Source organism: Epinephelus moara, chromosome 4 (assembly GCF_006386435.1).
Source record: "Epinephelus moara isolate mb chromosome 4, YSFRI_EMoa_1.0, whole genome shotgun sequence".
In the NCBI taxonomy this organism is placed as follows: domain Eukaryota; kingdom Metazoa; phylum Chordata; class Actinopteri; order Perciformes; family Serranidae; genus Epinephelus; species Epinephelus moara.
The window spans coordinates 24,558,152-24,575,032 of record NC_065509.1 but is presented as its reverse complement, the minus strand read 5'-3'; the positions used below and the strand labels follow the sequence as shown (position 1 = coordinate 24,575,032).

The following is a 16,881-nucleotide window of genomic DNA, read 5'->3' as shown; positions in this document are numbered from 1 at the left end:
CACCCTGGGTTCGAACCAGGAACCCCCTTGCTGTGAGGTAACAATGTTAATTTTTCTTTTTTTTTTTTAAATTTTATATATTTTATTACAGTGGCTGCCCATGACAGGTGCTCCGAGTGGTTGGGGGGTTTGGTGCCTTGCTCAAGGGCACCTCGGCAGAACTGGCACCTCTCCAGCTACCAGTCCACGCTCCATATTTTGGTCCGGACGGGGACTTGAGCAGGTGACCCTCCGGTTCCCAACCCAGGTCCCTATGGACTGAGCTACTGCCGCCCCCAAACCACCGCACTACCACTTGTTCGCTTTCCCCAGTTTTGGTTTTGCTCATTTCTAACTACTTTGGCTGCTAACACACAAGATAAGTAACTCAATATTGCTTGCATCACAACTGAGCACCAGAAATGTTTATCATACACTGACCTCTGGCCCATGACACGTGCACCAGTCATCGGCATCCATATGTATTGCAATGCAGTGCTTCATAGAGAGTAGACACAACCAAAATGCATCTCAGGCACATTCATCAGTAAATAACCCAAAGACACAGTCTGCTGCTTTTGTCACAACTTTATTCTTAAGATAGGATGATAAATCATTGACAAAAAAGTACGCACAGTGCCTTGCATGAGATTTCGCAGTATATAAGTAGAACTAAACTGACTACTGACTAAATCCTAATCACAGTTATAATTGCATTTGTACTTATGAAATTTAAAAATGCTTGAGTTATAGGATTGAATAAGATCACCACGCGTCTTTATTATGTGCAGTTAATTTGGGTCAGTAGCGTTGTGTGACACAACCGGCTGCAACGTCAATTAATTGTGTTTATGTAAGGGGAAGTGCTTTTATGATGAGACAGCCTTATGGTTATTTGGTCTGAGAGTGAAACTGTAATGAATGGTTTGCTTCACTTAGAGTGCTGATACAAACAGCAGCAAAATGAGGCTCCTTCCATCCTGGCGTAAATTGAAGCCACTACAGCAACAGTTATTTTAAGCATCGACATATTTTTTAAGTACGAAAAAAAGAGTTAATAAATCCAATTTTTTTCCCTCTCGGATTTTAAACTATGTTGTGTTTTACTGCATTATTTATAGGCGAAACTCAACGCCTTTTTTGATTATGTTCCAGCAGCTGTCATTCGCACACTGTCTCTCTTCCCCCCCGTGTGTCTATCTGTATCTGTCACTCTTGCTGTTGGGAATGTTAGCTGACAATGCCTGCACTCAACACACCCCAAATAAAGTGCGTAGTGACAGAAACATTAACACAAGCCACTGAGTACCTCTGTGATTTTAGTGAGAGCATATCTGTCAGCAGGGCCTGGAGGAGTAAAAGGCATATATCTGAACTTTCAACAGCTGGTGTTTGGGTGGAGGATTGTGACAGTCAACATCAAAACAGTAAAAGTAAAGCTGTGATTTATTGAATGTGCCGCTTGGGTCCGCTTTCATGTTTGCCAGTGATACATTATATGACTTTTCTGCTGCTTTCAAGAACATGGCGATGCGGATGAATTAAACATGTTAAGCAGGAACAGGTCTTTCTCTGAAAGCCTTACCCTTTTCATGATAACCCCTTTTTAGACATTCAGTGGACTTATCACAGCGTATAAATAGGACAGAATTCATTATTCAGGGGAGGTTTCGGTGAAAAATTAATAGTTGTCCCCGGAGGAGGGTCTGTGGCGCTCCGGAAAAGGAAAACCTTTAAAGTGTACATGCACAGGGGGATCTGGAGAGAGGCTGCTTCTCATGTTAAAACCTTTACCATGCTACACTACACACTGATATTGCAAATATAAGTTTGCACACCACTAATGACTGTGACTAATACCGTATACAGGCTGCATTCATGCCTAAGCTGGCCTCATAATATTTTGAAGATTGGGGGGGAAGAGAGGGAAACAGAAAAAGGGGAAAAACAGGAGTGTCTGCCGCTGACACTGACACCTCATATAGATTACACATTTTTCAGGATTGCCTCGCAGGACAAAACACGGGGACTTGAGCTGTTGACATCTGAAGAGAGAGACTCCTTTTTTTTGTGACTACATCGAATGATTTCACTTCACTGTACAATAAACACACAGTGTGGAAAAAACACAACAAAAACTGTACAGCAGGTTCTCCTCTCAGCTCTGTCATATAAGAGATTGCAATTTCCACCATGCCCAGATCACTCATGCACTGAAATCTTGCCGCCGCTGGTGCTGAGTGGTTTTCAGCCTGCCAGTTATCCGTTGAAAGATGGGCTTCACGATGCCTTTGTATCCACTTCCTATCTGCCCAGCCACGGAGGCAATAACAGTAATGTATGGCTAAGGGAAAACAGAGCTAATCATCAATGACTGCAAGATATATAGCATATGCAGTGGCACCTTGTTTATTACCCTCTCCTCTCCTCCTGCTGAATCCATCGGCTATACAGACAGCCTGCCAGATCCGAGAGCTTCTTCAATGTTAATTTGATTCATTCTTGTTTTCCATAATAATTGGGGGCAATGGGTCAGTGTGATGAATTTGCTTGTTACATGACACAGGATGTAGCGCGGTGGCGGCTGCCGTACAGTTTGTCTCTCTAGTCTCTCCTCCATCAAGCCAAGCAAAGGCCTCGTTTTTATTAGCTATTATCGGAAAACATCCAGTTGTCGCGGCGGTTCCGAACGCAACAGGTTTTTTTTCCTCCTCCTCCTCCTCCTCCTCCTCCGCCTCCTCCTCCTCCTCCTCCTCTTCTTGGAGGACCTGCTTGTGCTTCAAATCAGCTTTTAATTTGATTTTAAAAGGACAGCTAAGAGTGTCATAAGTGACATTTACATTTTTAGATCAAAGTCATTTCCTAAAAAATCATGATTGTTTAGATAGTATTCCCGCGGGAACAATTCAATCTTCTTGCAAATATCAAACAGCTTTGTCAGGTCCCACTTAATCAGCCTATTTTCCTTTCTTTCCTAATCCCTCACAAGAAAAAAAAAAGTTCACTTCCTTTTTTATTCTGCGCTCTTTATTTCCATTCCCCAGACCTCACATTATCTACACAGTATGGAAATTTTCAGACATTCATCCATGTGCAATGAATTTTAAGGTGGATTCACATTTTTAATCTTATAAATATGCATTTATGTATTGCTTCCTTGTCGGTGACGGCGCACCTACTGTATATCCACGGCATCGTCCAGCGTTTGCACAAGTGCAGACTCACAAAGAAGAGAATGAATGGCTGCTCTTGTGTGAGATTTTAAACAGAGAGGGAGCACTGGTGGATGTGTGTGTGTGTGTGTGTGTGCGGGCTCGTGTGTGTGTGTGTGCATCTACATGAGCATGTCTTGTGTTCCTACCCCCCATAGCAACTCTGCGCCTCCTCCTCTGTGTGTCATTGTGGTGATGAGCGCTGATTGCAGATTGTTATGGTGTTTGCACCTCTCATCTATCTGGCCCACGCTGCGTATTTGGCCAGGCCTGATTGTGTTGATGGTGACACCGGCATCTTGTCCTCGGGTGGGGAGGCCCCGATAGTAGTCCAGACATAATGAAGGAGATGTAATCAACCAATGTCGCACACGAAAAGTCAAGTGTCAAGAAGAAAGCTGTTTCAGTGTTCTACCTTCCCAACTGTGCTCTCTGTTGATGGAAATCACACAATTGTTGTTGTTGGTGTCGGGCTTTGGGTTTTTTTGGTAAACATTTTCTGCTGAGGCGATATGAAAATTTCTTTTTCTATCTTACTGACAATAAAGGTGACTCCAAGATGAAGGGATTAACATTAAATTAAGTCTATACATTGTGCTGCTGTTGTATATTCTCCGTGACGAAATGGGTGCTTCAGCCTACAACATACTTTTAATCAATCGTAACAAAAAGAAAGAAGCAAGTGCTTGGCACCGGGTTGTTCAAGAGATCCTTTCTCTCTTTGTGCACTTTGTCCTCTCCCTGTGCTTTGTTATTTGTTTTGGTGTTCTAATCTCAGCCAAGTCAATAATATTCTTTGTTGTCTGAAATTGTGTGTCGGGAACAAAAAGGCCTCCTCCTTTTGTTGAAAGTACCTGTCTGTGACTTTTCACTCTCTCTCAGACTCCCAGATAAAGTAATCATTAGATGTTGTTTTCTGCCTGCAATTACTTTCAGTTACAATGGGTCAAACACTGGGAAAGCAAAAGGGGTCGAGAGAAGACAAGGCTAGATGGATTACAGGCAAGGAACTGTATAGGTCCCACAAGTGCTGATAAATACGTATGTGGCTCGGAGACTCGCCGTGTTCAGCGGCGTCTCAGTAAATGCATCAAAAGTAATTAGTCTAGAGTATATATGGACAACCTCGCTCCCCTCTTATCTGCGTCACATTGTCTCCTTTAAAAAAAGGCCATTCATTGCATGTGGCGCTATTTGTCTCAAAAAGGAAGAAAAAAATAAATAAAAGGAGGAGCAATGGCCATTTCTTATATCTCACTTTGTATCACCGCTGCACAGAGTTGTTCTGAAATTTATGTTCCAGTGGACAAAATCCACCATCATTCGTATCTCATTATCATTCAGCAGCATGCAGTTGTTAGAGCATGTGATAGCTGATGAGAATGGTTATTAGATGAAGACAGGCTGTATTGAGATATTCCTATTGTTTCATTCCACGTTTCATAATAAAACCGTGTTAATAAAACTCTACAGTAGCTGTCTTACCCCAGCACGTCTCCTTATAGATCTTAATACATGTCAGCCTCCTACAAGGCACCACTGACCTCTGCGGCACAGCTGATATCTGCCTTCCAAAGAGCACGCCAAGTTTTATTGCTACAATGGAATATTTACTTCCTTCTCCACGCCCTTGTCAGCAGTGACAATGACAGCTCTTATTGCCTTCACCAGGGATTATACTGTACCTTCTCCTGATAAAAGTAAAGAAAACCAAATAGCATTTGAGTCTGACGTGCAAAGGAAAGTTAATTCTCAGACTCATTGCCATAGAGACAGCTCTTTCCGGAGAAGTCACAGACCTTGTCTTTGAGTCTGTATATTCTTATTTCATAGTTAATATAATGTATATTGAGGACTTTGAGTATTTCATACAGTTTTCATTCCGTCAGAAAGCAGATTCATGGGAGCTTTACGATATCTTGAATAGAATCTCCAGTTTAAGTGGGCTGTCTGTATTTGTAATTCTGTGAAAGTAAGACATTAGTCTCTCCTTCAAATGATGATTGCCAGAGCTGTGATGAAAGTAATGGCATCTCTCTTTTCAGCGCAACACCAAGGGGTTTTAATAGCGCTATTATTATTAATGACCATCCATTTGCTTATCCAGATTGTACATTTGGAGTGGGTATAAGGCCGAGCGAAGTGATAAAGTCTTGGTAATTACAAACCCAATTATTTCTACTGAGATTCTATTTGTTTGAAAAGAATCGAACATGTTCTTGTTGTCGTTCGGTCTCCCCCCAGACGCCAGACACGTGCACACGCACCCTCCGTGCCTCCTCTTTCTCTCACTCTCATCCCCTTTTACACAAGAAGATATAATATGATAATGATAATATTTTCGCACTTGTGATAGCTGTTGTACTCGTAGTAGTCCAGGAAGGTTCTTTTACTCTCGATGAAAGACAAGTTGTCCATTTAAATATCTAACACAGCTGAAAATAAGCCTCTTTGCATTTTTCTTTTCTCTTCTGGCACCATTAAACCGGTTTTAATTGACACTGAGAGGGGCAGAGCTGTGGTTTATGATGCTCTGGGTGCTGAAAGGTTTATTTTCTTGGCATAGTTACATTCTGGAATACGTGTGAACTTTTGCACTTTTGTGAATGTTGTGTGACTAGGAAAAAGAAACACTTTTGAGCTTTCTCGGTCTTCGCAGTGAATGTTGAAAGAAAACAACTATGTTGCATTGCATAGTGACAGCCCATGTATCAAAACCTGAGACAATAAAATGGAAAAAAAACATTCAGTCCAATAGATCACTGGTAGAAACAAAATAAAAAGATTTCAGCAGTGAGGACCTTACTGCAGTCCTGAGCTATATGTGGAACCCTTTAATTCATAATACAGCACACAAGTGGCAAAACAAACCAATAGAATAAGAACAAGGCTGTGACCATGCATGCTTTCATGTAGGATAAAGCGTTCGACAGTACATGAGCTTGACGAGTGTAAGTTTCAGGCTAAAAGAATGAAAAGACCGCACCAATTAACACCGCAGAATGAGTCAGAGGCCTAGTCCACCTTCCTGATGGCTGTTTGAGGAATTTAATGTCCTAGATGCATGCAATTATCCTTTTAATTAGCAATAATGAGTTTGTGCATGCTGAAATAATAAGTTGAATCGTGATATGTGTGCAGACCTTAATGTGAAGCTCATCAAGATGTAACTAGCTCTGTCAGTAAATATCATCAACTGTCATGTTAAATATCTCATGCCATTGTACAGAAAAGCCAGCTAATATGCATCCTGGCTTTGTGTGCGTGTGTGTGTGTGTGTGTGTCTGCCTGTCAGAACTTGTAGTTGTGTAAGTGGATTTCATGGCCATTAAAGGAAAAAATAAGTAAGATTGAAAGCATACCAATATAATAAAAAGGTAAATTATAATGCAAACAGAATGGCTGCGTTCCAGACATCTGCTCGGTAAGGTAGCACTCGTGCAACCTCGTGGGATTGAGCCTTGCACTGTTTATCATGGCTAAATCAAATCATTACATTACCCTGATGCCAAACTATAACTAATTATCTTCATATTACCAACTGTGTACAGTAACCTCGTCATTAGCATGCAGTGGCATGGGCCTGAATATTTGAATTACTGCTTATTATTCCAGTAATATTCAAAACAGGGACAACAAATGCATCCAGGATAAACATACATTCCCCTCTGTTATAGAGGACTGTAATGGAGACGCTGGTGTGCCATGCATGGCAGTTAATTGTTTTAAATTAGTATATGAATTTGTTTTCAGGGATGGTTCGGTATCAGAGCTGCACTTAAAGGGACATTATTATCGTCGCTGAATCACCTCCACGCCACTTGGTTGGAATATTGCGGCATGTGTTTGAGCAGAGGCCGGGCACAATAAGTCGAACATATATACAGTACAGTGCAGCCTAATACAGTGGATGCACAGAGGGGCTTTTATTCAGCTTTTAGTAGGCTTGTGTCTGTGATGGTGTATGGGGCTGCATTAGATTGGGGAATGTTGTTTTCCTCCTGCTTAAAACACAACACAAACTATAGTTGTAGAAGTACTTAAGTAATATAAATCTTCATCTCTATAAACAGATATCTGAATCTGCAGAGCAACAGTACATGATTTTGATATCTGAAGCGTTCTGGTTTCTGTTCATAGTCGGAGTAGTATTGACCAATCATGTTTGAATGGTAGGAAAACACTGGCTCCGCACCATTACAATGCCGGTGTATGCTTGTGGTGTGCCGAGGAGGCGGAGTCTGCACACCATTTTGCAGTTATTTTTGCCGGATCTGCTGCTAAATTTTAGCCATGACAGCGGCGTTAAGTTTGTGCCATATTATCTTGGTCACGATAATGCCGGTATATTTTTAATATTGTATGAAAAATTGATACCATGATACTTGCGATATTTCGACTTGTTGACACAATGACGTCATACTGTTACCCACGACAACAACGAGCATGGCTGAAAACAAAATTATTCCTGACTCTGCAGTGGTTCCAAGAAGAGGAGCAGCTTCAGTAGTGTGGGATAAACTGTGGCGTTCTGAATGTTCTATGAACAGCCCCGGACTTCTCAGACTCTTTTAGTGACTTACTGCTCAGAGGGAACTCATTCAGCGGCTCCTCTGGCAGCAGCAGCATCTCTCTCTCTCTCTTCTTTCTCACCATGTGTGCACAGGAGTCGGTTTCGTCACATAATTTTGACGTAAACCTTTGGTAATGTAAACCTCTGTGACGCTCGCGGCTTGACAGAAAAGCTACATATATGTGAATATGTGATAGTGCTGGTATCATAACAGCCTGTCACAGGTTACAGCGTGATGATTAGAGGAGAAATGGCAGAGCATAAAGGTCCAGGTGGAAAAGAAACAACAACTCAGTTATTTAGGATTTTGCTAAATGGAGGAAATCACCTGTTGATTTATATATATAGATCACAGGGAACATTATTTGTATTTGGGAGCTGTTTAAATGTGTAATTTGTGGTAGATTTTATTTTGTTGAACTATTAATATTGTAACAGAATCTGAATCTCACTCTGAGTTACTGTTGTTGAGTCCTACTGTTAGTTTTACTGAATATTTGAAGGCAAACTTTAAAACTATATCATTCATTAATAATAAAATATTTTTGTTTTTACTAACTTTCCATATCGTGAAGAAAATATCCCAAAAATACCTTGAAATATCCTGATATTATTTTAGGGCCATATCGCCCACCCCTATCACCAATACCATACAGCCTATACAAACACAAGTGAAGCGTGACTGATGAGACAGAACTGATGGACATCATTCAGGCTTACATAAGATTCACGATTAAAGAGGCTTTATTGTCAGTTCTACAGTTATGTACAGACAGTGCAAAAGGATAAGTATACAGTAGAAGCGATAACAAAATGAAAATAAATAGGAGCAATCAAGTAGTGCAAAGATGTAACTGCAAGCAATTCAAATGTGCAAATATTCAACAATTTGAATAGCAGCTTTCATACCAGGCAGTAGCAGTAAAAGGTGAATGAATATCTGAGTTAGTTCTGGTTCTGGTAAAATCACATTGTAAACATTACTGCCAATGCAAGTGATTCTTTTTCAATCAGCAATGCTACCTTGGCTTTTGCCCTCCAAGCTAACCTTGTTGTTGGTTTTGTCAGCTGTCATTTACTTGGTTGCTGCCACTGGCTAACAGATTTAACCATCCCTCGCCATTATGTGTGAAGCAGTGCACCGGTGCACTAAAATGGAGCGGACCCAGTCCCTGTGGAGAGCAAACAAAGCGGAACATAATGGCCGGAATACAATCTCAGAGATGATGATTTAGCTTTTTATTAGCTTCTTATTATCATTAATATTCAGATATCTATTTTATAGGGATTAGCTGAAATGGCCGATGCATGTAAGAGAAAGTCTTTGCCCTATATATCTGCAGGCTACAATGGACCCCCCAGTATTGCCCCCAGAGGCCAATCGTTGTCAGACCGATAGCTGATGGGTTTTGAGATTGTTTAAATCTCAAAAAGTTTTGCAGGGCCACTAAATTTTATTTCAAATTGCTGCGCAGATGTTATGTCTCTAAATTCAATTTATTGAAAGAACTGTCTTGTTAAAGGTGTCGAATTCTATTCTCATTTTTGTTCAGTGCAAGAAAACATTTTCCAGGAGTGCTTTGCAGAGCCATGGAGCATTCTCTTCCCTCTCTTACACCTGTCCCATGTTTATACAAGCTGTAATGTTTGACCGCTCAGATGGAAGGTCAGCTGAAGGTGGATGCAGCAGCGGTGTTCGATCTGTGGCTGGCCAAAGGATGTGTTGATGTTGCAGAACAAGATTGCTTTAGGCTACCACTGGTACTGACCTTGCATATGACCATAAGATCAACTAGGAAACCTTGGACTGTGGCACTGTGGGATGTCTAGAAATTCACAACAAGCCCATGGATAATAGATTACCTTATGACAGAGCAGTCAAATTAGCCTGCAGGCTGTCTTGAATCAAAACATGAATTGAATGCCACTTAATTCCTGGAATCAACAGCAGTGAGTTAATCGAGGTGATCGCGGGTGAACTCAGTCAAGGCTGCAAAGTTACTAAACAGGTATCACGGTTTTGTTTCAACCACATCACCACTGCTCAGTGAAGAGGAATCATCTCAAATGAGAACAGTAGGTCTGATCCAAGCCACGCTGTCTATTACACCCAATTGTTTGCCATTATCCCCACTTGTCTGCCATTCAAATTTCCTTGAAGGGAACGTAGAAAAGAATGTTCTCGGCATCAGGGGATCAGTGGCGTCAGTGATGTGTGATTCCTCCCGAAAGCTCCGCGGGGTACAGTTGTTTCCCCTGAATACAAAAGACAGCGGCATCACAAGCAGGCTGCAGCATACCTCTAGCTGACGAAAGCAGCCAGAGCTGTCAGCGACATCACTCATGCCGCGCTCCCACCCTCCCAAACCCGCCACCGCCTATCCAAACTATCCCGCTGGAATAGAAAATAGTACAGGCCCATGTCTTTTATGGAAAGGCAGGATGTGAAATATTGCATACAGAATTCGGAGGCACTGAAGGCTGTTGACACAGAACCGCTGTGAGTTCAAGCTGTGTGAAGCCACGGAGCCGCAGACTTCCCTTTCATTTGTAAAGTACGGCACGTTAAAGACAGCTTCACCTCTGGCTGCACTGATCATTTATAGTTGACGAGTAGGGAGGAAAATCTGGCAGAGATGCACTTCTGAATGTGTGTGTTTCTGTTAGGGAAATGTACTTGTGTGTCAGGGTGCCTGCATGTGGAATAAGAAGTTCATGCTAATAGCATTACCTCATCAAAAATGACAGTACCCTGAAAAGGCATTACCAACAGCAGAAAACACTCCAAGAGAGATTGAGTCAGGGCACGGCCCAGACTTGGCTCAGCCCTATTGTGCTAGCTCAGAGAATGAGAAAGCGGCATCCATTTTTGCCTTAATGAAGTTAGTGACCCTCTGAAAGGTGACACATTTACCGCCCAGGGGATTTATACACTCCTGCTCCAAGGCTCCAGTTCAATATGGAGAGGACAGATTTGACTCCACGTGGGCACTCCAAATATATCCTCACAATTTATACCAGGCGATTCATTTTCAGACACTGCTCTCATAATTAAAGTTGACGCTGTGCTATTCAATCTGCAGTCGCACGGAAATACAGAAAAAAAACAAAAAAAACGAGTGCATTGAGCCGTTATACAGCAATCTAGATAGTTTTGGGGAGGCCGGACTGCTATCACTAACGTGGAGTAATCAGAATATTCATTTTGTTGAATGCCATAAAACAACAAACAAGGTGGCGAGAAGATTTGCAGATGTTTGCGGAATAGAATTACACAGAGCATGCAGAACTCGTGTGCGTGAAGGAAATAGTCGTCCCTGCGTACTGAGGTCTGAGGCCGCTTAATTATTTATAGCATCCTTACTTATGCAAATATACTAAATAATTTCTACATGACAGCTTGAAGCGGAGGCCTAGAGGAGCGATGTGATGTTTGAATGAGGACCCCTTTCTCCTTTGCATGGCCTAGGAAGCATAACACTGCAGGCTCCTGGTTGCCTTGGTGCACACTGTTTTACATTCTAATTATCCGGCTTGACAGGCTTTATTGCCGAGGCTCAATGCTGAGGCCTCATCCCAGACTCATTCCACATGTGATGTCAGTGCCGGGATAATGAGATAAGATAGTTTGAGTGCTTAGCCTTGCCCAGTCGCCTCCTCGTTTGTTTTTTTTCTTCCCTTCCGTGCATGCAATCTACACGCTGCCACAATTAGCCATGTATATTAATCGTACCTGAATATGCTACAGATGCTCACATGATCCTAGAACGAAGGATTTCTTTTCACACTGTTTGAGAGTTTTTATTTGACCGGATTTATTTTGGATTCTGAAAGATCAGATGGGTTTAAGGGCGAGGGTGACAGTGATTAAAATAAACAATGCTTTGTTAAGATGTTCATTAAATATTTAACACAATAAAGCCAATCCGACACACAGACAGCGAGACCATTTTTTTTTCTGTCTCTAATTAAGCTACAGGGAATTCCTTGCATATTGTAGGTAAACAGACGGAGTCCTGGGAATACCACTGGAAATTAAATGCTCTGCTGGTGTTTTTCTCATTACAAGATGAAATGAAACATTTATCACTGACTTTTATGTCGTTGAAAGCCTGACATTTTGCGGGTCACCCACAGATAAGGCGACAACTTTCTTCTGTTTACATTATGACTCATGAGTTCGTCCGGTGCTTTTAAGGCACCCCCGTCACATCGTCGCGTTCCAGCTGCACTCCAGCTCTGACCTGTTGGATTAACTGTGTTGTTTTCTTCTTTCTCTCTCTCTCTCTTTTTTTTTTGTTCTCGCAGCCATCGAGGTGAACCTGCAGAAAGCCTTGGCTGAGGCCTCTGAGACCTGTACCCAGGAGTGTCTGATACTGGGCCACTCCGACAGCTGCTGGATGCCCCCAGCCCTGGCCCAGTTCCAGGGTTCTGGCAACAACAGCCCCACCTCCACCCCTATCACCACTGCAATCGCCGGTACAATGCCCTCCTTTGGCTTCCAGCAGAGCTGCGCCCGGGGAGCCAAAGCTAACATGATGAGCATGGGGGTCATGGATGGTCGCCATACCCTGGGCAGGTCTGTGCCCAAAAAAGATGAACTGGACAAAGGGATCAGCCGCCCGCAGTTCTACAACACCCTGGATAGACACTGCAGTAACAAAGGGATCAGCCGCCCGCAGTTCTACAACACCCTGGATAGACACTGCAGTAAGAAGGAGGACCCTGTCAAGGTCATCCCCCTGGCGAGCTTCTCCTCCCCCGGGCAGCAGACGCCCGGCGGGGGTAGCAGCTCTTTCTTACACGAGCACCAGCTGTAAGAGTGAAAGACAGATCTCCATCACCCTGACATACATGTGACTCAGTCCATAGACGGCTTGTTGTCAGTGACTTTATGAGCAGTATGTATGCGTACGCGTGGAGGTATGCATCATTTGAATAACTTTGTCCAGCTCCAGCTCAGTTTTACTAATGAAGACATCCGAGAATGGATTCGATCACGATGTTGTTGTTCAGACAAAATCACCTCGGATCAGTCTGACAGATTACGCATTTGAAAGGAAATGTAGGTCTTAACACAGCAGGCCCATGTATAATACATAAAGGTAGTTCTATACCAAAGTAGTTCCATCACAGAAAAAAAAAGAAGAATTTTTTGCTTTCAGTTCGGTGATGTTTGCTTAGTGATAAGAAAGGGCAGTGTACGCTTTAAGCTTCGGGCCCAGCTTAGTGGAACTGTGTCCTTAAAGACCATTTCTTTGCGCAGAAACACTTGCAAATACAGTGCTTTGTGTTGAGTGGGCTAAATCAGGCTAAATGTTAATTATGAGCTCTGGGTGGATGGTGTTTCTGTTAAGTTCTAGTGAAGTATTGCTCTGTATAACACGCAGCACAAACTCCTTTGGTGGTAGAAGATGTTTCTTTTGTCTCGTCTGAACGTGTTTCAGAAGTCTATTTTGGTCAGGGGACTGCAGAAGGATAAAAAAAAAGTCTACAAAGCATAACTAGGCCAATGGTAGACAACACCGGTAATCTTTTGCATCCTACATTCTCACCGTGGACCAGCACACAAAATATAACAGAAAAAAAAACAACAAAAAAAAAACTCCTGCACATACACACACACACACACCCAAGATGTTTTCCATATGGTGGTTGCTCCATCTCTGCCAACTCTATTAAGAAAATGTTCACTCCTTGCATTATCTCAGCAGCTTAGCCTTGAAAGGCGCAGACAGATGCGCTTTGGAAATGTACCCTTTGTTTCCTTCCCTTTGTTTCTATTTCTCACATTTTGCTGCTCAGAAACACTCACATAATAACAGCTATGGAGCCAATTATGAAATTCTCAGTCTAATTACTTTGATGTGTGATCTCAGTAGCGACCCTTATTGTGGTTTGGAGGTCTGGAATGGTTCTCTTGGCTAGCCAGAAACTTGCTCCGCACGTGCCGAGGCAATGAAAAGGTGACAAGCGCTCGGAAAATAGCAGCTTGAAAAGCTCCCTCATTTCCAATCATATCATTAATATCACCTATTGTTCTTGCTATTAATTACTACTGTGTGTTGTCATACAAGTCCGTTTGGCTGCAAAGTTTCTATTAACAGTTTTTACAACAGTGTGTGTTGACACTGGGATAATAGACCAGGGTGCAAGAATTTCTCCGGAGCCCTGAGTCTTACTGAATTATTGATGTGAATGTTTTTTTTGCAGTTATCATAAGGGTAGGCATTGGCACCATTTGAAAGGACCTCCCTGCTGCATCACTGCCTGTGTGTGTAAATCGGACTGATGATGATAACTACTTCAGACTAACTTGCTGCTGTAACAGATTGGGTGCAGGATAATCTATTGCTACAGCAATAAGTGACTTTGCTGATATCCATTTTTCTCTCCTGTAACATCCAAACCAGGTGTCTACATCATCAGGTATATGATTCATGCAGTTCATTTTCTTGTACCATCTTGCAAATTGGGAACAGGCCTAAATCTATAATGCAGCGTGGCATTCTCGAGGGGAAGGCGCAAGGCAAATTGTGTTTGCATGCTCTTAGCCGCCACACCTATTCTCTCTGATAGTTGGGGTCAGGACTCTTATCATTATAAAGAGGATTTATCTGAGAGTCAGTGAAATGATCACTTAAAGGAACACTGTGTCAAGGACACGGAAAAAGGGGCAATTCAATTTCACCTCAGTCAATTACCAAAATGAATCTAATTCAAAACAAGCAACTTAAATAAATTCTCCTGCAGTATAAACATACCCCAGCTTGGGAATCCAATTTCAGCTCATTTAATACCACTCTTTCTCCCCCCCCTATCACTTTCCATCATTGATACTTTGTCATGTATCACCAAACGGTTGAAACAATACATATTTAATCAAAAGGAGCACATATCAAAGGGAGCATACATCAAGATGTCACTGGAAATCTGAATTTTATCACTCTGACAAATGCAAATCCAACACTTGTTTTTATTTTTACTCCAAATGCCGCCTCAAAATAAAATCCTTTCAGTGTCTGTTTACAATTATGTGGGGAAAAGTAGGGCAAAGAAATTCCTGGTTGGATGTTTTCCAACAAAAATAAAGCTGAAAAATAACAATTAAGTTCTTAAAAAAAAATAAAAAATCCCCATTTTACAAGAAGTACAGAGATGATCTGCTGCTGTTGGGAAAAATGTGCCCTTCCTCATATCACAGAGGGAGAGATATCCATGACATGAATACGGAATAATACACTGTCACACTGTATTTTAAAAAAAATGTGATTGTTTGAAATAATTTATCTGATCACACGTGTACAGTAAGCACAATATTACCTTTCTGTAACCCTCACTGTGTTTGACTCTACCTGCATAACTCCTGTGTATTGTAATGTCGCAGCAGCTACATTAATTGAAAGACTACTTCTAGTGGGAGTAGAAGAATAACTGCATGAATGTACATCTGTAGGATGTTGCTTTTGATACCGACATGACTTTTTTTGTCTACTGCGGTCCTATTTTGTTCAATTATGCAATTCTAGAGGTAAAAGAAGTGTTTTTATTTATTTATGTCTCCAACAAAGAGCATACCATACGAATGTGCATTTGTTTTTTTATTATTTTGGAGGGGCTCCCCTGAGTAAGTGGTGTTCCTCTGTATCAAAGGTTTTCATCTTTCACAGTGAAACTGACAAAAAGTGGAGGGTGATGATCACGGGTTTTCACTTTGCATGATTCTGCTCTCACTGTCCCATTTTTCTAACTCCCTCTGCCCTCAAAGTAAGGTTACTATACATACAACTGATTGCTTTTTTTATTTTTCAGAATTTTTCTATTCAAAAACTCGTGTCACGATTACCATGTCAAGGTGTGTCATGATTTGCATGAACTGTTTGGACCTCCACAAGGCGTTTTCTAACACTTGACTGTGTGATTCATGCATCCATCATTAGATTCAGTGTCAGTATTGATGTTTACTGCTCTACCTGTTTGTCTGTCTTATGGAACTAAACAAATGTTACACGGTGTACACATTCGAACTTTGTGACGTGTGCGTGCCACTTATGCCTCCGCGTACACACAAATATCTATACCGTCAGGTAAACTGGATTTTAAACTGTACATAGCAGTACCCCTGAGAACTAGTAATAACGATTACACACTGGAAAGACACATACAGTAAAGACCACAGGCTAAATACTGGAATTCGCTTTGTTGATAAAAAGGAAAAAGGGAAAACATAAGAAGTGATGAGATGACAATCTCTCTTGTAATGTAAATGGATACATATGCATAATATTGACGAGAGTGTGTTTGAATGTGTTTATAGGTGATCTTGTATGTTTGTGAGGGGAGAGTGTGTGTGTCTCCTTGCATGTATGAGCGTGCGTGTGTGTGTGTGCACATATGTGTGTACTGGCATGCACCTTGCCAGGATATTTTATGTACACAAATGTATCTTGTACAAAAACTATATCAAAATATGATATAAGACTTAAGTATATGCTTGTAAATTAGTCATCGGTGAGTCAGGTTGAGTTTTGCTTTGGGAGAAGGCTTCAATGCTTGCCAGCGAATCTGTATTGGTCAGTTAAAGCTATACAGTCTGTGTTGTCATGCCTTTGTAAGATATCCCATTTAAATCTATGAAAAAAATGACCTTCCATATGGTGAAATGATTTTTCTTGTCATTGAATTTTACTTCAGCCATTAAATATTGAGTCCTCAAAGTACACACGGATCCCGCGTGTCCTTCACTTTACATTGTTGTTTGATTAGGTTTTTCTGAGAGTGCGGTCGTGTCAGTTATAGATGTAACACGAGAGCATACTGTCACTGTATTCCAATTATGGCAATTACAAGATAATGATATAAGACCCATCAAATTGGACATGGCATTTCACCTGCATCATTTCTGGAATTAATACCCCTGCGGAAACAACTCCAGCCTGTGACATTTATGTGTATATTTATGGGAAAAGGGGAAAAAATAACCATTAATAATCATGTTTTGGAGCACAGATACCATAAAGATTAGACACAAATAGGAGTAAATAGTATCATAGTATGGCATGTTATAAAAATGTCATAGTATAGCATGTGAAAAAAATATCATAGTATAGTATGTCG

The 16,881-nt window shown here is 41.4% G+C and overlaps 1 protein-coding gene across 1 annotated transcript in view; it reads left to right on the top strand.

The window, feature by feature from the left end:
* pcdh11 (protocadherin 11) overlaps positions 1 to 16,473 on the top strand; it is a 172,099-nt gene extending 155,626 nt beyond the window's left edge. The window contains exon 7 of the mRNA XM_050043012.1: positions 12,073 to 16,473. Coding sequence (XP_049898969.1) covers positions 12,073 to 12,584 — 512 coding nt within the window. The 3' untranslated portion in view covers positions 12,585 to 16,473. The remainder of the gene's footprint in view (positions 1 to 12,072) is intronic.
* Positions 16,474 to 16,881: the final 408 nt, after the last annotated feature.